The sequence below is a fragment of the Microcaecilia unicolor genome, chromosome 6 (assembly GCF_901765095.1).
Source record: "Microcaecilia unicolor chromosome 6, aMicUni1.1, whole genome shotgun sequence".
NCBI lineage: Eukaryota > Metazoa > Chordata > Amphibia > Gymnophiona > Siphonopidae > Microcaecilia > Microcaecilia unicolor.
In genome coordinates, this window is record NC_044036.1 from 152963579 (window position 1) to 152986586 (window position 23008).

The 23008-nt window shown below is 41.1% G+C and overlaps 1 protein-coding gene across 1 annotated transcript in view; it reads left to right on the forward strand.

The window, feature by feature from the left end:
• Window positions 1-14187, forward strand: part of CADPS (calcium dependent secretion activator) — a 520576-nt gene extending 506389 nt beyond the window's left edge. Inside the window, 1 exon segment of the mRNA XM_030208035.1 lies at window positions 13076-14187. Coding sequence (XP_030063895.1) covers window positions 13076-13255 — 180 coding nt within the window. The 3' untranslated portion in view covers window positions 13256-14187.
• The last annotated feature ends 8821 nt before the right edge of the window (window positions 14188-23008 follow it).

Consider the following 23008-nt stretch of genomic DNA (forward strand, 5'->3'; position numbering starts at 1 on the left):
ACAGGTTGAGTGAAGAAATATTTTCTCCAATTCGTTTTCAGTTTACTACTTTGTAGCGTCATTGCATGCCCTCTAGTCCTAGTATTTTTGGAAAGAGTAAACAAGCGATTCACGTCTACCCATTCTGCTCCACTCATTATTTTATAGACCTCTATCCAAACTGGTTGTGTGACAGATTTCACTTTCCAATTTGAAGAAAGGGTACACGCCCACATGAGTGTCAAACAGTTAAAATGCAAATTTACATGCGATGTAAACATACGAGTGCAGTAGCTGTTACTATGGTGGCATGACAACGTACATGAGTTTGTTCTTTAACTGTTTGACGCACTTTAGTAAGAGGGTCCTGTGGTTAAAGATAAATGTTCATGTGGGAGTGCACCATTTCTCCAAATTGGAAAGCGAAATCTGTCACAAGACTAGTTTGGACATGCGATACGGCAGGCAGAGAGAACAAGGCACAGCTCCCGGAAAAGGACAGGAACATCTGATATTGGAAAAGGCAGTTACCCCCTGCTGCTTCTACTACTGCATATCATTTGCATAGCACTACTAGATTTACACAGCACTGTACACAAACACATAAGACACAGTCCTGCTCGACAAAGTTTACAATTTATTCAAGACAGGCAAACAGGACAAATAAGGGATTAGGGAATTTTTTTATTACGGGAACATTTAAAATAGATATTTATTTATTTGTTACATTTGTATCCCACATTTTCCCACCTATTTGCAGGCTCAATATGGCTTACATAGTACTGTAAAGGCGTTCGCCAATTCCAGTATAAACAGTTACACAGTGATGTTGTGGTAGAATGAGGTTCTTGTGGAACAGACATATTAGGGAATCGTATATAGGAAGAGTTATGTTATGTTCATTACGTGCTTTGGTTTCGTAGTGTTGCAGGGTTCAGGCATTTAAGTTGGGTTGGTAGGGTATGCCTTTATGGGTACTAAACAGTTGAATATGGGCTTTTAACCTGAATTTGAATAGGGTCAGACACAGAGCATGACGTAACGACTCAGAAAGTCAATTTCTGTGATGCTTGAACAACAACACACATGAGGAAAGGCTGAAGCGTTTAGGAATCTTCAGCTTGGAGAAAAGACGGCTGAGGGGAAATATGATAGAGGTCTGTAAAATAATGAGTGGAGTGGAACAGGTAGACGTGAACGCATTTTTACTCCTTCCAAAAATACTAGGACTAGGGGACATGTAATGAAGCTACAAAGTAATAAATTTAAAACGAATTGGAGAAAATATTTCTTCACTCAATGTGTAATTAAACTCTGGAATTCGTTGCCAGAGAACTTAGTAAAAGCTGTTAGTTTAGTGGAGTTTAAAAAAGATTTGGATGGCTTCCTAAAGGAAAAGTCCATAGACCATTATTAAAATGGATTTGAAGAAAATCCACTGCTTATTTGTAGGATAAGCAGCATAAAATGTATTGTACTATTTTGGGATCTTGCCGGGATCTTGTAACCTGGATTGGCCACTGTTGGAAACAGGATGCTGGGCTTGATGGACCTTCGGTCTGTTCCAGTATGTACTTGTGTACTTATGGGATAACTATCTATAGTGAACGATTGCAATCTTTTTTTTTTCAGTCACTGTATCAAAATGTGGTAATAACACTGTGGAAACCCAAATCACCTTCTTTCTATATAACTTGCATCACAATCGGAGAAGGAAGCAAACATTATTTAGGAGGAAAAAGTCTCTGTATGTCTGTAGTCTCAATTTGGTTCGTATTTTAGTCCTCACAGAACCACAATCTTCATCGGCTACAAAAAACCTCCAGTTTTTATTGCTTTAATTCTCCTCTTCTCACTTTATCAATTCTATTTATTATTTTTATTATAAAAAAAAGCTGTGTAGCACTTATCTATAAGATCCAATCCGATGGGGGTCCCGTTTCGCCCGTCTCTTTTGTTCAGGCTTTCTCCAGGAATGTATCATGCCATACTTCTGAAATTAAAGATCGATCAATCACATTGTCCACAATGTTGAATGGCTACAATTCTATGTACTCAACATAAGTTTTATTGCTAATTCATCTTTACATTATATTTTACTAACATCTTGCATTAAGGCTTCATTCGCTTAATATCAAAAGCCAGCAAAACATCAATCACAACTTGTCAATTCAATTCAGCGAACTTATTTTAAGTTTAGTATTCAAAAATGACATCCACCTTTGAAAAGATGCTGATTGAACCATGACATCAACTTTTAAAGAGCTCTCCAACTTTCAAATAAATATAAACTTATCCTCGCTCTCTTTGTTTAAAGTTCGTGTTAACTCTACATGAACGTCATGGTTCACTATCCTTTTTAAACTTCAGACAGCTTACCAGTTCAGCTCAGTGGTTTTAATCGCTGGTTCTTTAGTCCAATACTCAAAATGGCACTCATCTTTAAAAAGAAGCAGATTAAATCAGGACATCATCTTTTAAAGAGCTCCCTAATCTTCACTATCTTTAAAACTATTATTTGGAGCCCTCACACATTACCTCATTAATTATCCATCAAGATTTTTAACTAGAAAAAGATCAACACGGGCATTCGGCATTCACTCAGTCACCCCCTTCTATCCAAACACCACACCAGAAGCCAATTTCTTTAACAAATGTGGATTTATTTAGGCCGCAGCCCGGTCCGCAAAATTTATTTATTGTAAACCTTCACATAAACAATCATTGGTAAACATCCTTGATAAACATCTCCCTCCGAGTACACAGCCCTTCTTGCTTATATTACTACAGGCTGTGCCGTCCAAGCACCCTGTTCCTCCTCAGTGCTGTCTGCTATAGCACGCTGTCCAATCAAATGCATCCCGTACAAGGATGCATTTACCACTTTAACCAAAGCTATTGGCCCCCTGGCCGTCCAAGCCAGGAGACTAGCCGTATCCATCTTGTTCTGTAATCCTGCCCGCATGCAGGCATAACATTTTGCTGAGTATTGTAACTTGCAACAGGTCATTAACATATACATAGTAACTCAGTTTGCCATATTATCCGCTGAGGTGCTGTGTACTCGTCGCTAATGTTACCTAAGTTCCATAGCTGGCTTTTTCCTCCTAAATAATGTTTGCTTCCTTCTCCGATTGTGAGAGTAATAGGGCTGGCGTTTGTTTAACATGCATTAGGGGCCGGAGATTCTACATAAGTTGTCTAAAATATAGGCGCATTGGAATATTGTGGTTTATAGAATAGCGCATAGGCCAGGGGAACGCACGTACACTTAGGCGTGGCCATTTATGCTGCTGAAAACCTTGGTGTAAGTACCTGCACCTAAATGCACATGAATTCCCCCAAATTCTATAACAATGCGCAAAAATTTGATTGATGTACCCAACACGCCTACACTTCTCCTATGACCATGCCCCCTTTTCAGCTACACGCCTTGGAATTTACACAGGCCTCTTTTTAGAATATGCTTAAAAAGAAGCGTGCATAAATTCCAGTTCTTGCCAAGTGGTAATAATTGGATGTTTTCGACCAATTATCATTAATTGGCATGTTACTAAATTGAGTAGCGCACGTGAATTGGTCGCATACACAATTTAATGCTCGCTACTTGCCGCGCCTTATGTAGAATCTGGCCTTAACTGGTTAATGTATATTAATAATAAATGAGACCTTTAATCAGTGATGTAAGTACAGTAACATGCTTGCTATGTTGATCTACATAGAAATATTGGATTTAAAGATGATAGTCAAGTAGTAGTTGATCCAAGTCCATAGACCGCTACTAAATGGACTTGGAAAAATCCACAATTTCGGGAATAACATGTATAGAATGTTTGTACGTTTGGGAAGCTGCCAGGTGCCCTTGACCTGGATTTGCTGCTGTCGGGGACAGGATGCTGGGCTTGATGGGCCTTTGGTCTTTTCCCAGTATGGCATTACTTATGTACTTATGATCTTTTAGACCGAGCTAAAAACATTCGTTGGTTAATTCCCTTCATTAGGTAAGTACAAGATTTGCCCAGTGACTTGCTGAAGGTAGTTCAACTCTCAAATACCTTTGTTGCAGACATATTAAGTTAGAACAGGGGCTCTCCACTGCAGTACACACCCAGCCAAGTACAGTTTTCAGGATATCCACAATGAATATACATGAAATACATTTGCATGCACTATCTCCATCATAAGCAAATTTATCTCCTGCATATTCATTGTGGGTATCCTGAAAACCTGACAAGCTGCTGGGTGTGTCTTAAGGGCTGGGGTGGAACCACCAAGTTAGTCCAATAAAAATATGTCACCTACAACTGGCATGTTGACTTTTACTTCAGTAACTCACTCTGAACTTTCATTCTTCATCTTTGTACATATCATTTAACAAAAGTCTTAAAGTGACAGAGGAAATATATCTTGTTAATGAAAAATAGTGAGAGCATTAAGTCAAATGGGCATAAGTGGGTGGTTCTCGGCACTTATTTCTATGACTATGAGGTAGCCTTTTCCAAAAGCATTTTGAACTAAAGTAATACTTTTCAGGGAACATATTCCCTTAAAATAGAACAGCTGTGGTAAACAGCCCTGTATGTGTGAAATTCTGAAGTTATTATCATGTAAATGCATTATTCACCATCTTTCAAGACTCTTCCAGAAATTGTTTTTTTTTCTAAATAGACAGAAGGCGACTGGTTCCTACACTGGGGAGCAATTAGGAAAAACATAATGAAAATAATAAAGGGCAATAACCATGGCAACTGTGACATGTGCAGACCCATGTGCTGGTTGTATCCACCCTCAGTTAATACATGGTCACATTTGCTCAAGTGGAACTATAAAAGGTGGCAGCTTTATTGAAACCTGGACAAGAGAATCTATCTGTATACCTGAGACCTCCTAGCTGACACTCATAACAGATATCATAGGAACTCAGAAGAGGAACCGTGAACCATGGAGCTGCTACCCAACCCAAGTGAGCAAGACCACAGTTCTATCAGAAGAAACAAACATGACTCAGAACTTTCAGCCAGTCTGCCTCACCCTAGAGCGAAGCAAGTACTGAAGGTGGGGGAAGGAAGTAATGTGGAACATGTGGGCTTGGCTGAAAAGCCCTGGCAGCAGCAGTGGAAAAGAGCAGCAGCCCTCAGGTGCTGCAAGCAGAGAAGTGATCGGTGGCAGGGCTCAAGTGTGGCGAAGGCCCAATATGGAGAGAGAATCTCCAGACACCTCATGGAGCCTTTGCTGTTGGGTTGAGTGACAAAAGGCTCCTGCACCTTCTGCATTGCACTGAAGAGTGGTACTTCTAATGTGGGCAGTCATGACAAACTGTAAAAGCATCTGAGTGCAGGTATTGCTGGCAGCTGTAATTTGGACTACCTGTCCTGCATGTGGCAGAAGCGGGGATGCCAGGTTTCTCATTTGGAACGTCCCTTCTGGAGGCCTGTGGTTGGAGTGCTGGGGGAGCAAACTGAGCTTTTTCAGTATAAGGCTCCTGCTGTTGACAGGAAGAATGCTACATTTCCATACCTGACTATTACCTATTGAATCGATCCTTACTAGCATCTGATTTGGGCCTTTGGGCCCAGTGAGGCTGTAGTATGTGCTGGACTTGTCAGGGGTGACAGAGAGGAGAAAGAGAGCTGTAGATGCAACAAGGTCAGAGTCGCCTGAGCTAAAGTGAAATACGCCCCTTTGCACGCAACTTTGAAAGCAACTTTGAGCCCATACATGGTACAGAGGAGATAGACCCTACTCCAGCAACAAACAGCAACTGTGAATACCTAATTACAAAAATCTAAAGAAATTGTATGGATTGGTAAATGGCATGCTAAACACTCACTAACAGTAATGAATGACACCCCTCCAACAGCAGAAGCACCAGCTAAATATTTTGAGAAAAACATCACCGATCTCCAGAAAGGGCTTCCACAGGTAGATAGCAACCTAGAAGTCTTTGTTGAAGAACTAGAAGGCTCACAGGAGGAAATTATTATTGTGGATAGAGTATGGTCATCCTCGGCATATTGTTTGTTGGACAATTGTCCAAACTACATAATGAAAGAAGCTCCAGCAAACTTCATAGAACAATTCGGAGCTCACGTCTTTCATGCTATCCAAAGGTTTGTTTCCAATAGAAAAAAATGTAAAATAACGCTAACAACTATCCCAAAAAATAAGAAAATAAGTAAGAGTGAAATCACAAACTACAGACCAATAGCCTCCATACCTCTCATGACCAAGATCATAGAAAGAATAGTTGCCAAACAGCTTGTGGACTACTCAACACAGTTTCTCAATACTCCATGAGTCTCATTCAGACTTCAGGCTTCAGTTTAGCACAGAAATGGTGCTAATAACATTACTAGCAAACTTTAAAGAGGAAATCAGCAGAGGCAGAAAATTCTCTTCTTACAATTTGACATGCCAAGTGCTTTTGACATGGTTGACCACCTGATTCTGTTAAGGCTGCTAGATAAAATTAGAATTAGTGGATCAGTGCTAGACTGGTTCAAAGGCTTTTTGACATCTAGATCCTACCAAGTAAAGATGGGCACCACAATATCTGCCCCCCCCCCCCCCCACCCAGAAAGCAGACTGTGGTGTTCCGCAGGGATCACGAATCTCACCCATACTATTTAATATAATGATAATACCACTAGCGAGATCATTGGCAAAAAAAGGATTCAACCTCTTCATATACACAAATGATATATCAATATATATCCCATTTGATAAAGGGCTGACAGAAATTATTGATACGATCAAATTTGTGATGACCATTATGGAGTCCTGGCTCACAGCATTCCAAACTGAAGCTCAGCAGAGAGAAAAACCAATGTCTGGTACCAACACCAATCTATTGTAAGGAAAACCTTTTTAGCATCAATATAGACGGGGCCACACATCCAATAGCAGAAAACCTGAAAAATGTTAGGTGTAACTCTAGATTGTAACCTAACCTTAGAAAAACAGGCTGCAAATGTTGCAAAAAGAATGTTCCATGTCATGTGGAAACTTAAACGAATAAGAGGATATTTCCCTAGAAAGGCTTTTCGCATGCTAGTACAAACGATGGTTCTAGCCCATGTGGACTGTTGCAACGGAGTATATGCAGGCTGTAAAGAGCTAATCCTAAAGAAACTGCAGACAGCACAAAACACAGCCGCAAGGCTGACACATGGGAAATCATGATTGGATAGGGCTAGCCCATCACTACAATGCCTACACTAGCTCCCAATCAAAGTACAAATAGCCTTTCAGGTATGCACACTAGTCTACAGGATCATTTACGGCCTGGCCATGCAATAAGTACATAAGTATTGCCATACTGGGAAAGACCAAAGGTCCATCGAGCCCAGCATCCTGTTTCCAACAGTGGGCAATCCAGGTCACAAATACCCGGCAAGATCCCATACAAATATGGGAATGCGAAACCTTCTCACTCTCCATTTCCATAACTGTCAGGGTCTGACGTATAGATCAATATATGCATCTGGTTTTACTTACCCATGTACAAAAAGTCGGAACACTCTGCCAAAAGACATAAGGTGTTTGAATAACTATTTAAATTTTCGTAAACACCTAAAAGCATTGTTCTTTAGAAAAAAATTTTTACAAGGAAACTGCATAAGACATAAGCTACACTCAAGAAAATTATGTACCTACGCCTCCGCTGACACAAACTGTTAGTGATTCACTGTTAGATTGTTAGCTTGATATTTTAAGATTCTATTGTAAGCCACACTGAAATAATATTCTATTGTTAGATTGTCAGCTTGTTACTCTAAGTTTCTATTGTAAGACACAGTGATACAATATTCTATTGGAAAATGTGAGATATAAATGCCGAAATAAATAAAACAAAGAAAAAAAAGTTTGGGCAAATAAGTTGGATCTCTAAGGGAGAGGAAAGGATAGTAGATGGCATGGATGGGCAGACTGGATAGGCCATATGGTCTTTATCCATCTTAGGGGCTCTTTTACTAAGCCATGGCAAAAAGTGGCCTTCAGCAGTGCGAGCGCATCTTTTGGGCATGCGCTGGGCCAGTTTTTAACGTGTCCTGGAAAAGGGGCCTTTTTTTTAAGAGGCCGAAAAATGGACATGCGGCAAAATAAAAACCAGCACTTGTCCATTTGTGGCCTGAGACCTTACCACCACCCATTGACTTAGTGGTAAGATCTCATGTGCCACCCAAGCGGTAGGCATCTAGCATGCGTCCACTGCCATTTTCCACTGGGTAAATGCCATTCGGTAGAAAATAGAACATATTTTCTACCGTGTGTTTTGGCACACATCAAATTCAGAATTACCATATGGGGCACACGGTAGCTGGGCGGTAATACCGATTTGGCATTCGCTGGACGTGTGTAGGCCTTTACAAGCCTTTGTAAAAAGAGCCCCTTAATTTTCTCTGCTCCTATGTCTGATATCCAAACTATCATGTCAGTAAACAAACTTCATCACCGATCAAAAGGCAGTTCAAACAAGCAACAATGTTTTATACTTATATATAACAACAAAGAGGAGTAAACCTAAGTCGACCCCTGCTATTTCACATAGTTATAGCTATTAGGGGTTCCATTGTCTATCATTGGCATAAAAAACCTCTGTTCAAAAACATATTCTGCTCTCTTTTGTAAATTATTTCTCAGAAATATCAGTACTTATAAGTTTTCCAACCACCTCAATAGTCCGATGGTGGCCAACGTTTCGTTCTCTGCTTCAAGGACTTCTGGCAATTGATCAGCAGAGACTAACTTTTCAATGACTTAGGGAGCTCTATTCAATCTCGCTCTCACCAGCGTTTCGTTCTCTGCTTCAGGGATACACTGGTGAGAGCGAGATTGAGTAGAGCTCCCTAAGTCATTGAAAAGTTAGTCCCTGCTGATCAATTGCCAGAAGTCCTTGAAGCAGAGAACGAAACATTGGCCACCGTCGGACTATTGAGGTGGTTGGAAAACTTATAAGTACTGATATTTCTGAGAAATAATTTACAAAAGAGAGCAGAATATGTTTTTATAAATAAAAAAACAGAGAGGTTTTTTTTATGCCAATGATAGACAATGGAACCCCTAATAGCTATAACTGTGACATAGCAGGGGTCAACTGAGGCTTTTTCCTCTTTGTATTTATATTTAAGTGTAAAACATTGTTACTTGTTTGAACTGCCTTTTGATCGGTGAAAGAGATATGTCTGTGTATTCTGGATAAGTAAGTACTCCACTGCAGTGGCGTAGCCATGGGTGGGCCTGGGTGGGCTGGGGCCCACCCACTTTGGGGTCAGGCCCACCCAAAATCAGTGCTCCGTAGGCGAGGCTGGCGGGGATCCGTAAGTCCCGCCAGACAAAGATCTCCTCCCTGCAGAAAGAGCACTTACACCCTAGTCAAACAGCAGTGTCGCTGAGTTTGCATGCTTACGCAGAGCCTGGCCATGTCAGCAGCTCTCTGCGACGTTACCACCAGCTGCGCAGGGTGTAAGTGTTCATTCTGCTGGAAGGTGGTCTTCAGGTGGCGGGGCTTGCGGATCCCCACAAGCTCAGGTATTTCTTTTGGTTTGATTAGGGGGGAATTAACACCAGTGAGGGCCGAGGAGAGTGGGGAGAGCACCGGAGGAGGGTGGAGAAGAGATGAGTTTTTTGGCCCACCCTCTTTGGGCTCAGGCCCACCCTAAATATGCCGCCTGGCTACGCTCTTGCTCCACCGCCTTCCACATTTTTGTTAGTATACAAATTTTACCATCTGCCTGTTGACCTTCACTGCCCTTTGTCCTGGAGCACATGAGTGTTTCTACTGATGACAAGGGATGATTTCAGACCACAGAATGTGTTTTCCAAGCAACTAAGATGTAACAACTATACTGTCATTTCTGATGATGAAGTATACCAGCAGATCCCCAACATCCTTAATCACCGTGACAAGGTAAAACGCCCGGAAGGGGCAGCATTTCAGCCCGAGGGGGGCGGCATGGCACTTGAGCTCTGCCTCAGGCAGCATCTTAGCTTGGGCCGGCCCTGGATACACGGGCTTTAGCCTTTGGGCCGGCTGCAATTTTATTACCAATGCACTTCCTGACCAATTCCGCCATTGCGGCAGCCTGACACAGTTTAACAAAACTTTAAAGACCCGCCTATTTGTGACAGCAGTTTTTTGAAGCAGCTGTAGTAGTCATGTGATGCTATGAAGAGATTTATTTTTATAGTTTTGTGTGTTCATTTTTATTTTTGTTTGTGCATGTTTTTAATTGGAAACCACCAAGTTGATAGGTGGTCTACAAATCTTTTAAATAAAGAAAGAAACTAGTACAGCAGTGCCCCAGCCACCCTCTACCCCACTAACCTCCAAACCACTGTTCATAGTTGTGTTTGCTTTATATGGTTGCTCAAGCCTCAAATAATTTGAACGTGAACGCCGTAAAGAATGTGTTAAAAATTGGCCTGTAACCAGTCAAGTTGAGACTGTTGTGGGACCAGCAAAGATATTTTCGAGAGTGTAGCAAGTACATTGGCTTGCATCATGTAAGCATAGCAGAGAGAGCGAAAGGTAGATCTTAGAAAATGTCTGATGAGCTTAAAGCTAGCAACCAGCCCTCTCCAACCAATTAAACCCATACAGCCCAAATTTTTAATAAAGTCCCCATCTCTCCTATTCCTTGATTTTTATCCAAGCCTCAGGATCCCAGTGGGGCAGGAGAGATTCCTAGTTACTCCTGCCCTGATGGTGCCATACTCAGAAATGAGGTCAGTTAATGACTTGAACGTAACCATAGTAAATCTATTACATTGTGCATAACATTGTAATGTTATGCACAATGTAATAGATTTACTATGGTTACGTTCAAGTCACGCACTGTACGTTCGTATGTTTAGCACAAGTCCCTCTACTAATACTTTGTAAATGTAAACTTTATATTTTCGGGCTTCTGATATTGACACTTATAAATATCTACTTTCTTCAGAAGACCTCAGTTTAACAGAGTCATGGTGCACATATCATTTTTTTTTTTTTTCACCACTCTCCAATCGTCACTGGTCTGATTTTTCATTAATTTTTTCTTTTTATATATGTTTTATATTTTTTAAGAAGTTTCATGCAACCTTCAAATACTCAGTTGTATTGCAGCTTTCAAGCACAAACATTTAGTACAGGTTAGTACTTCAAAAAGCACTTAGCTTAAATTAGTCTTTTGTCAAGGGGATATCTTGTCCATTACATTCAAACATGGGCATTGGAGCTGGGGAGAGAATCGTCAGGCCCACTGGGCCAGAAGAGAGTAGTTCTGGGGGACCTCCAGTTCAGGTCAGTGGACTTTTTATCTTTCATTGGCCAGTGCACAAAGGAGCATTTTTTTTCTTTAATTTCTCATGCATTTCCACAGCTCAGAATCATGAAATTCCTTACTGTGGCAGCGGGTGAGAAATTCCTTGCGAAGTTAGGCTAAGGATGTTTGTGAGCCAAGAACTCATTTGCATCTCTTAGTTGAAATTTGCAGAAATAGCTACTAACCCATGAACACTTTTGCAGGTTAGTTTATGGAGCCCTAAGGTTCCATTATAGACATTTTCTTTTCAAAGTAATCTATTAAGCAATTAAATCTTTCTTGAGATTTCTTGTGCACAAAAGGACCCTAAACACCGAGCCTCTATTGTCTGTGTTTCATTTTATATTTGGCAGCAATATTCATTCTTAGGGAAATACAAAGTGTTTAATTGTAGACCTCCACTAATATTTTTCATAACTCAGAAAGAAGGGTTTGTGACTTAAACAATGAAATTATCCATGGAGTCACTGAATGTAAGGCTGTAACACATCATATCATTTCTGTTGTGCTAAACCTGAGGCTAATGATGGGAATAATGTAGCATTAAGTAGGTTAAGCCCTTTGTTGTCATTTGCTTTCTGTGTTGGAAGCTATGTAAAGCTGTGAGTTTCTTTAATCTTAATAACATTAATAATTTATAAAGCGACAGCAATCTGCTTGGTGCTGCACACTGAATTGACACAGTAGGGTCCCTGTTTCAGAGAGTGTTTAATACTTAAATGTTCTTCTAATTTTGTACTGGACCAAGAGGTCTCTGCATGCACCATTAAGCACATCGTTTAAATTTTATATAATGCTATAGACTTTCAGGATTCATTTCTAGCTGGGGCAACACTGCATAGACAACCTGAAAAAGGCATTCAATAATGATTGCATTGGGTAGCATAAGGCAAATTATACAGAAGGGTCAAGATGTAAAACCAAATGATAAGGGATTTTGGATTTAGTTCACACCTTTTTCAGTAATAGGTCAAGGCGAGTTACATTCAGGTACGTAGGTACTTTCCTAGGATCTAAGATTGCACATAAGGCAATGGACAGTTAAGTGACTTGCCAAGAACACAAGGAAAAGCAATAGGATTTGAACCCTGGTGTCCCTGGTTCTCAGCACATATTTTAACCGTTAGACTAGAAAGTAGTAAATTTAAAACGAATTGGAGAAAATATTGCTTCACTCAATGTGTAATTAAACACTGGAATTTGTTGCCAGATAATGTAGTAAAAGCAGTTAGCTTAGCGGGGTTTACAAAAGGTTTGGATGGCTTCCTAAAGGAAAAGTCCATAGACCATTATTAAAATGGATTTGGGGAAAATCTACAGCTTATTTCTAGAATAAGCAGCATAAAATGTATTGTACTGTTTTGCGATCTTGCTAGGTACTTGGGACCCGGATTGGCCACTGTTGTAAACAGGATGCTGGGCTTGATGGGCCTTTGGTCTGTCCCAGTATGACATGTACTTCCACTCTAGTACTAAACAAGAAAGGTGATAATATAGTTGTATGGTAGATGGGTTACAATAAAGTATAAAACAAAACCTTCTCCTCAGCCAATGAGCTTTGAAAGTTGCAGCCAGCTCTCACAGGTAATTCCATTGTTCTACTGACGTACTTAGATTCTCTAACTATTTATATGCCTTAGGACATTGGATTCGGAAAAGTGCAGATATGTATCTCATGACTGAAACCAGTATTGTGGAGACTACCACTTAATTCATGAATGGTATTACAGCCTAGCTTGCTGCATTGCTCGTATTTCACCCTGTGTATGTGTTTGCTCTTTTCCTAGAAAACCTACAGAGATTTTCGATTGCAAGGTGTACTGGACTCGACTTTAAACAGCAAAACATATGAAACAATTAGAAACCGGCTTACTGTAGAAGAAGCCACAGCCTCCGTTAGTGAAGGTGGAGGCCTTCAAGGAATAACAATGAAGGACAGTGATGAAGAAGACGATGAGGACGATTAAATATTTTGTTCTAGAGGCCCACTTGACTGTAGCCCAGCAACCAGTGCATGTATCTAATCTGTTAATCAGTTAGCCACGTTAGGGAATTTTCTGTCAACTCACTCTGAATGCCCATACAAATTTTACCAATTTGACGGCCATTTTAGATGTGTGGTAATGAGATTAGCACTTCTATTTGACTCATCAGTTTCCTAATTTTGAATCTATATGTTCATAAGCAATATGGAGCGCCATTGTTTAATACTGTTAATTGAAAATATAGAGAAAACATGCTAGGTATGTCCCTGTTATAAACACTTGTACAATGCTTCATTACTGTACTGTATATACATTGATGGTAACATGTTGTGAAGACGAGTGAATCCAGTACTTTTCATTTTTATTGCCCTTCTTGTGTGGATGCCGGCTGCTTCAAACAAATAATACAGCTTTGTTTAAAAAAAACTTGGGCTATGATCAATGAGTTTTTATTCTTTAACTCGTTGAAGATCAACCAGTCATTCTGAATTCATGTTAATAAGTCATACACTTTTACTCAAACCTACCATTCAATGACATAGAGGCTACATGCTGTATGAATGGATTCATGTCTTAAAGAACCACAACGGTTTACTCTTAACACATTCTCAAAGAACAAGGTTACAGTGAAAGCAATCTTTTCTGTTGATGTCTACCCTTTTCAATGTTAACCTTTTCTTTAAGTTTTAATAACCGTATATGTAAAAAAGACAACTTTAATAACAACCTTAGACAATGAACAGTGTTTATAATACTATACAATATTTATTTCTGTAGATTGTAACCTTGATTTACATTATTTTCTGTTACACAGCTGTTTTTATATATGCCATGTACATTGCATTTTAACCAGTTACTGCATGTGCCCAGGGTTCCCCCACCCACCCACCCAGAATATTTTTCTTTCTGTGTAAAATAGTGGCTCCATCTTGCTTTATGCCCTACAAAAGCCTACAGTTGTAAAAGTGTGAGAACTGTGGCTTCTCAATAAATAACTATTCAAATGTCCAAGTCTTGATATGTCTATCTCTGTGGATGAACTGAGAGCAGAAGAGTAAAAGATGACCACTCAGAAATGGAGTGGTGCACCTTATTATTATTTAGGGCAGTGCTAATCAAACATTCTATAGCCATGATCTCATTACTGCTGTCACAGAATGCGTGTCACCGCCTGGAGGCGTGAGTCAATGATGTCTCTCTCTATGGAGTGCCCACCCAGGTTGCAACCTCAAATGCAGGTGGTTGTGACTCAAGGGGGGCCCAGCGCTGGGGTCTCTCTCTCTCTCCTGCTCCTCACGGGACACGGGTGATCATGTCCCAACAGGAGCAGGAAAGAGAAAACTCTGGCGCCGGGCCCTCCTTGGAGGCTGGGAGGACCTGGAGGAGCAGACACTGCAGGTCTTCCTCCAGCACTGCTCTTCTCTCTGCCCATTGCTTGCTAAGTGGCTGCTTTTCATCGCAGACCATGCATGTGCTGAAAGAAAAATGGGCAGCGTGAAGAGCAGCACTGGAAGAAGACCTCTTCTGCTGGTGGGGCCTCAGGGTCCCCAACAGCCAAGGTATTTGCATTGCAGTTGTGGTGATCCGGGGGGGGGGGGGCAGCAATGCTGGTTGGCAGCAGCAACGATCGTGGGGGGGGGGGGGGCGGTAGTGGCAATGATCTTGGGGGGCGTGGCGGTCCTGCCCTGGACCCGGCTCAGTCTCTCGGTGGCCCTGCTTACAGTTTGGGAAGCTCTGATTTAAGGGTCACTTACAAACAATTGGTATAATGTAATGCAATTAACACATGTCATCTACTATAAGGCCCATTTTTTGCAATGAGCCCTGTTGTAGTACATGCTGGTTCTAAATGACCCTGTTATTTATTATTCTTTTGTATTGTTTCACAGTTCACAACAGCACACAACAAATTAAGTCTATCATACACAAAAAGTACAATAGTAAAATGTCATCATTAATCAGTGAAGCAGACATCATTGTTCATAAGACAAATATCATACATAAGCTATCATTAAAAAATGTTCAACCTAGGTGTAAAAGCTACAACAGAGAAATAAAAACTATGATACACAGACTGCACTTTTGGTAATGTGGTATTGGATGCCGAGGAATAAGATTTGAAACTGAATAACAAAATCCCATCTCTGATTGATGAAATTGCAATTCCAGTTATACCTTTCAAACATCATAGTTCTATTTGTGTGGCTAGGTAGGCATACTGAAATGACATCACCAGTCTTAGGGGTCCTCTTATTAAGCTGTGAAAAGTGGCCTTAGTGTACCCCACATGCTAAGGCCATTTTTTCTGAATCCTTAAAAATGGCCTTTTTCTATTTCTTGTATTAATGACCATGCACACTAATGACCATGGTCATTAAATAATTTGAAATAATCAGAAAGAAGAACGGCGAGATTTAACAGCCCAAGCTAATATGAACATTTAAACTTTTGAAACTAGCTAAAGTAGGCTATCACGTATCACAATACAGGAAGTTTTTTTTGCCTATGATGAAGCAGTCCCAGCTCCCTTAACACAGCTGTGTATGGGAAGGAGCTACTTCAGGCTTTTTCCTCCTTTTGTAGAATTCATTTTCCTCCTATACTGGGTTTGCTTACTGTATATTGAGTTTTCCTAATATATGATTTGGTATTGCCCTTTGAGGAGACTCATCGTCCAATCGAAGATTTAGTTCATGCACTAATATTGCCATTAACAAAAATTAGCACATATTTATTTATTTATTTATTACATTTGTACCCCACGCTTTCCCACTCATCGCAGGCTCAATGCAGCTTATATAGTAACAAGAGAATACAATCTGTAGTATCAGAATCAACAAAGGAGGTATGTGATAGGACAAATGAACAAGAAGTAAATGGGATAGAAGAGGTATGAGAGAAAGGATAGGGATAGGTAAGGAGGTGGAGCGATAAAGAAGAAGTTGGGAAGAGCATGGAGGATAAGAAGGTTGGTAGGAGATATTTTCTGAGTCATTGTTGTTAATGATTAGTTGAATCGGTAAATAGATGGGTTGCTTATGTTTGCTTATGGTAGGGCAAGTCATTCGGGTAAACCTGTTTGAATAGATGGGTTTTCAATAGTTTCCTAAAGGGAAGATATTCATTGACTGACCGAATGTATCTGGGTAGAGCATTCCAGAGTTGGGATCCCAGGTAGGGGAAGTTAGATGCATGGTAGGTTTTGTACTTTAGTCCTTTGCAATTGGGAAGGTGCAGGTATGTATATACCGCCACCCATTTTGTAGACCATAAGGGCTCACACACCATTCTTGCGCTAATCAGTTAGTATGTGGTAATGGAGGGACTCTTTTACAAAGACGCTTAAGGATCGACATTACCGCCCAGCTGGCACGTGCACCTGGAGGTACTTCCAAGTATGGTGCATGCTGAAAGCAAACGGTAGAAAATAATTTTCTATTTTCTTCCATGGGGGAGTTCCCGGTGGTAATCAGCAGTTGGCGTGCACTGGACAGTTACTACATGGTAATGAGTGAGCCCTTACCGCTGCGAATGAGTGGCATTAAGGGCTCAGGCTGTAAATAGGTGCGCGCTGGTTTTCATTTTGCCGCACATCCATTTCTTGGCCCAACCCCCCCCCCTTTTTTCCCCAGACACGCTGGAGAAATGGTCCATCGACCGTCCAATACACGCACCCACACTACCGCAGGCTACTTTTTGGTGCACCTTTGTAAAAGGGCCCCACAATGCACTAATTAGCATAGGAATTCTGACTCTCTGCTCCCCAGATGCATCCCCTCAAAAAAAAAAGTTAACATTTTTAGTGTGCAGTTAGTACATACACATTTGGCACTTACTGTACGATGCCTGAACGCATCACGCGGTATGCCATTTTAAGCTGCGTGCATTTCATCTAATGCAGTTCAGTAAAAGGAACCCTTAAAAAGGAAAATAAAAAATTAATAATAATCTGTAGATAAACTATGTTGTTATTTATGTTGCTAATAAATTTTACTCAACACCAAGTTGAAGAGGTCAAATAAAACTTCCTGTCATCTTTTAATGCTACACAACTACACAAGCGAATTGGCGGGTTTACTACCATAAATGCTGTGATTGGTGAACATCAGAAAAGAACATATATAATTCCACTAAAACCTGAAGGAACTGGTACATATGTGCCTGATTGAACTATTGAACCCACACCGACTTCAGGAACATTCTGCAGTGTATATGGATATGGATGAATAACGAGAAGCGGTAACACTACACAAAGAGACGTGAATAGTAGTGACTCTGCATGAATTTAATGTTTGGTGGGGTTTAGAACTATAAGAGTGTATTGATTTAATATTGTTCACAGTGTTTTGGTGTAACCCGATATGATACAATATTGAAGATGAAACAGTTGGTCAATGATTTAAGACAGGTGTGAATAGTTGGATGAATATATGGGCAAGAATGTGTGTTGAGTGAGTATGAGTAGTGTGATTTATCGAGTTTTTCAGTCATGTGATATTCAGATCTATATGATATGAAAAGTAGATGAATAAACAAATTTGCATTTATATATCGTTGTGTTGGTGAAGTATCTTTTTTAATGCTATAATTTGTTTGGGAATCAGAGGTTTTGAATCATCAACCACAAGGATATTGAACCAGGTTGAAAAGTTCCATTACTGCATATTTGTTGCATAAAATAGTTTAATAGATTTTGGCATTTCTTTCAAGGTGACTTCAACGTACTAAAGTATTCTAAATCTATACCATAATTATAGATAGATATAGACGTAGATATGGTATACACAAAAAGGCATGTTTTGGTATTTTGAATAAAGTTTGGGATAAAGCAATGGATAAAGTAAAGTAAAAATGTACAAAAACTGAATTGAGCACCGTTCACTTGGAAGCACGTGATTGATGAATTGAAAAGGAGCTTGGATCTGAAATAGCTGGAGCTATAAGAGATCCCATAGCCCAATGTAAATTTTATCTGGATCATCTTCGTGTTTCGGTGTTTTTTGAACTTAATTGATTTGTCACGTTTGAGTATGTATTGCCACTTGTGACTGCTTCCCCCTTTTTCCCCTATTTATATAAAAAATAGAAAAGCCATGAAAAAATATTGTTTTAATAAAATTGCTAATTTTGTAGGCCTCACACTTCTTTGCAGTTTGTGAAGTTGTGTGATTTTGCAAGATTTTCTAGCTCAGTTTCTCGTTCTGCTGCAGTTTGTCTCTAAGAAAGCTTACGCTATAAGGCAGGGTTTACATACAAGATAAAAACTGGGAATTAAGACATCCAGGTCAGATGTGTCAAATTCTGGTAGTATTTTAGAAAAGGATCCGCCAACATAGGAGCCAGCCTTGTGGGCGCTTGAGCACCCCTGATTTTGAGAGAATTCCTTTTATGTATTCAGGGAGGGGTTAATTCCATTGGGCTTAGCACCCCCAATAATTCTGAAAAGTTGGCTCCTCTGTCTGCTAATGTACAGTTACGAGCAGCAGGAGCAGCCATTTTACAACTGGTGACATCCAAGACATCAGTGGGAGCAACGTGACAAAGAACACATCCAAGTGTAGGTCGCTATTTCAGAATCTAGGGCAGGGGCATAGCCAAACAACAGATTTTGGGTGGGTCTAGGCAAGAAGTGAGTGGGCACCAAATGTTCTTCCTCCCCCCCCCCCCCCACCCAAAAAATATCTCAGCTGGCAGGAAAATGCTTCTTTCCACCTTGGCAGTCTGCAGCAGGCATGCACTGAAAACTCAGCATGCGCAGGTGCCGGTATCTTGGAGAGTAGTGTTTTCGTTACCATTAGGGGGAAGTCTTCAGCTGGTAGAGCTTGGGATCCCACCAGCTACCGTTAAACATGTGCTACTGTTGGGTGGGCCTGAGCCCTAAGTGGGTGGGCCCTGGCCCACCTGTGGCTGTCACTGACCTAGGGATCCTTTTAATAAGCTGTGGTGAAAAGTGGCCTGCGGTAGTGTGAGCGCGTGTCTTGCCTGTCTTCGATTGGTCCTGGCCAACAGATTAAGCCAATCAGCAGCAGAAGGAATGGATCCTCAGAAGCTTAGCTGAAATTGGGTGGCGGAGCAGGTGGGGGGAAGAGGGGTTGGTGGTTGGAAGGCGAGGATAGGGGAGGGCAGACTTATACGGTCTGTACCAGAGCCGGGATGGGAGGCGGGACTGGTGTTTGGGAGGCGGGAAATACTGCTGAGCAGACTTATATGGTCTGTGCCCTGAAAAGGACAGGTACAAATTCAAGGTAAGGTATACACATATGAGTTTGTCTTGGGCAGACTGGATGGACCATGCAGGTCTTTTTCTGCCGTCATCTACTATGTTACTATGTAAGTAGGGAAGCAGTTTCTCCAACTCCTGCAGTGACAAAGGAAGGGTGAGCACAGGATTGCTGTATGGACAAGATGGTAAAAGAATTGAGAAAGTGAGGGGGGACACAGTGGAGGAGTGGCCTAGTGGTTAGGGTGGTGGACTTTGGTCCTGGGGAACTGAGGAACTGAGTTCGATTCCCACTTCAGGCACAGGCAGCTCCTTGTGACTCTGTGCAAGTCACATAAACCTCCATTGCCCCATGTAAGCCGCATTGAGCCTGCCATGAGTGGGAAAGCGCGGGGTACAAATGTAACAAAAAAAAAATCATGGGATTATGTGAGTGTGAGTGTTTCCTGGGGGGGGGGGGGGGAGTTGATGAAGGAAGAGAGAAGATCAGTGAAGATTAGGACCACCCCATCCCCTGCTTCTCTGCAAATTACATTAATTAATTAGCCTGAAAGTGGTGGTGATGGTGAAGGCCTTTCTGAGACGTCCGAGAGAAGAGAACAATTCTCTGGTAAGTGAACAGTATTTTGCTTTGTGCTTTGGGAACTTAAAGATTGGGGTTTAAAGGAGGAATTGTAGGTTAGTGATAGGCAACATAAAAATATAAAAAGCAAATTTTATCAACTAATCTCCATAGTCCTTTCGACTTAGTTCTAAAAACTTTGTACCACAGCATTAACAGATAGAATCTAGCAGGCACTGCAGGATCTAGTGTAGTCTTCCCGCCCACCTCTAGGACAACTCTTCATTTATAGTCAGTTACTGTAATTAGGGTAACAAGCAAGGAGTGCTCTTACAGAGTTTAAATACATTTCATTACCATCTAAGAAGGAAACAATAAATCATACAATATACTATATAAACTAAAAGACACTTTTATATTAGGCTAATATCCTTAATACTGTAGCAAGTTTTAAATTATTGAAAAACTCAAAAACACTAAGATGGAGTCAGCAGTCCAGCAGCGAGAGGGGTGCTATCCAGTCTTTTGCATTGAGTGTCACATGTATGATTATCTCCCAGTTGGTGAGATGTCATATGTGTGTGCCCGATGCAAAGAGCTCCTAGCTCTCAGAGAATGTGTCCGTTCTCTTGAGGCTAGAGTAGCAGACTTGGTGGAGCTGAGGGAGACAGAGAGGTACATAGAGGACACCTACAGGGATGTTGTAGAGAAGTCCCACCTCCAGTCTGGTAGCCCCTGTGCTACCTTGGAGGAGGGAGGTCTCCTAGAAGGAGAGCATCACCCTGGTGAAGTAGGAAGTACTCCTTTAGCCAGGACCTGCCCACCAGGTGATGTACTATCCTCTCGCACCGAGGATATGTCTCCAAGTGCTGCCCGGGAGGGAAAGGTTAGGACAGCTGTTGTAGTTGGTGATTCGATCATTAGGCATATAGATAGCTGGGTGGCTGGTGGACATGAGGATTGCCTGGTGACTTGCCTGCCTGGTGCGAAGGTGGCGGACCTCACGCATCACCTAGATAGGATTTTAGATAGTGCTGGGGAGGAGCAATGGGTACCAATGACAAAGGAAAATGTGGGAGAGAGGTTCTGGAAGCCAAATTTATGCACTTAGTTAGAAAGCTCAAATCCAGATCCTCTACGGTAGCATTTTCTGAAATGCTACCCGTTCCAAGCGCAGGGCCCAAGAGATAGGCAGAGCTCCGGAGTCTCAATGCGTGGATGAGAGGATGGTGCAGGGAGGAGGGTTTTAGATTTGTTAGGAACTGGGCAACATTCTGGGGAAGGGGGGCCTATTCTGAAAGGATGGGCTCCACCTTAACCAGGGTGGGACCAGGCTGCTGGCATTGGCATTTAAAAAGGATATAGAGCAGCTTTTAAACTAGAAATGGGGGGAAGGCTGACAGTTGCTCAAAAGCGCATGGTTAGAGATAAGGTATCTTTCAAAGATATCACCAAAACAGGGAAGATAGGGTATTTTGAGAGTGAGGTTGCAAAAGAGACCATATTAGATAATTGGGTGTCCTTAAATAAAAATTAGACAAAAGATTGCAAATTAATACTGTCAAGTACTATGCATGATGTAAATAGGAACAACAAACATAGTTTGAAATGTCTATATGCGAATGCCAGGAGCCTAAGAAATAAGAAGGGAGAGTTAGAATATATTGCACTAAATGAAAAATTGGATATAATAGGCATCTCTGAGACCTGGTGGAAGGAGGATAACCAGTGGGACACTGTCATACCGGGGTATAAATTATATCGTAGTGATAGGGTGGATCGAATTGGTGGAGGGGTAACATTGTATATTAACGAGAGCCTTGAATCAAATAGATTGAAAATTCTGCAGGAAACAAAACACTTCTTGGAATCACTGTGGATTGAAATTCCATGTGTAAAGGAGAAAAGGATAGTGATAAGAGTGTACTACCGTCCACCTGGCCAGGATGAACAGACGGATGCAGAAATGTTAAAGGAAATTAGGGACGCAAACAAACTGGGAAACACAATAATAATGGGTGATTTCAATTACCCTGATATTGACTGGGTAAATGTAACATCGGGGCACTCTAGAGAGGTAAAATTCCTAGATGAAATCAAGGACAGCTTTATGGAGCAACTGGTACAGGAGCCGACGAGAAAAGGAAAAATTCTAGACCTAGTCATTAGTGGAGCGCATGATCTGGTGCAGGAGGTAATGGTGCTGGGGCTGCTTGATAACAGTGATCATAATATGATCGGATTTGATATTAGCCTTGAAGTAAGTATACATAGGAAATCAAATACGTTAGCATTTAACTTTAAAAAAGGAGACTATGATAAAATGAGAAGAACAGTGAAAAAGAAACTTAGAGGAGCGGCTGCAAGGGTCAAAAATTTACATCAGGTGTGGATGCTGTTCAAAACACCATCCTGGAAGCCCAGACCAAATATATTCCGCGTATTAAAAATGGAGGACGGAAGACCAAACGACAGCCGGCGTGATTAAAAAGTGAGGTGAAGGAAGCTATTAGAGCTAAAAGAAAATCCTTCAAAAAATAGAAGGAACCAACTGAAAATAATAAGAAACAGCATAAGGAATGTGAAGTCAAATGCAAAGTGCTGATAAGGAAGGCTAAGAAGGACTTCGAAAAAAAGATTGCGTTGGAGGCCAAAACACATAGTAAATTTTTTTTTTAGGTATATTAAAAGCAGGAAGCCAGCAAAAGAATCGGCTGGACTGGTAGATGACCGAGGAGTAAAAGGGGCAATCAGGGAAGACAAAGCCGTAGCGGAGAGATTAAATGAATTCTTTGCTTCGGTCTTCACCAAGGAAGATTTGGGTGGGATACCGGTGCCCGAAATGGTATTCGAAGCTGACAAGTCAGAGAAACGTAATGAATTCTCAGTAAACATGGAAGATGTAATGGGGCAGTTCTACAAACTGAAGAGTAGCAAATCTCCAGGACCGGAA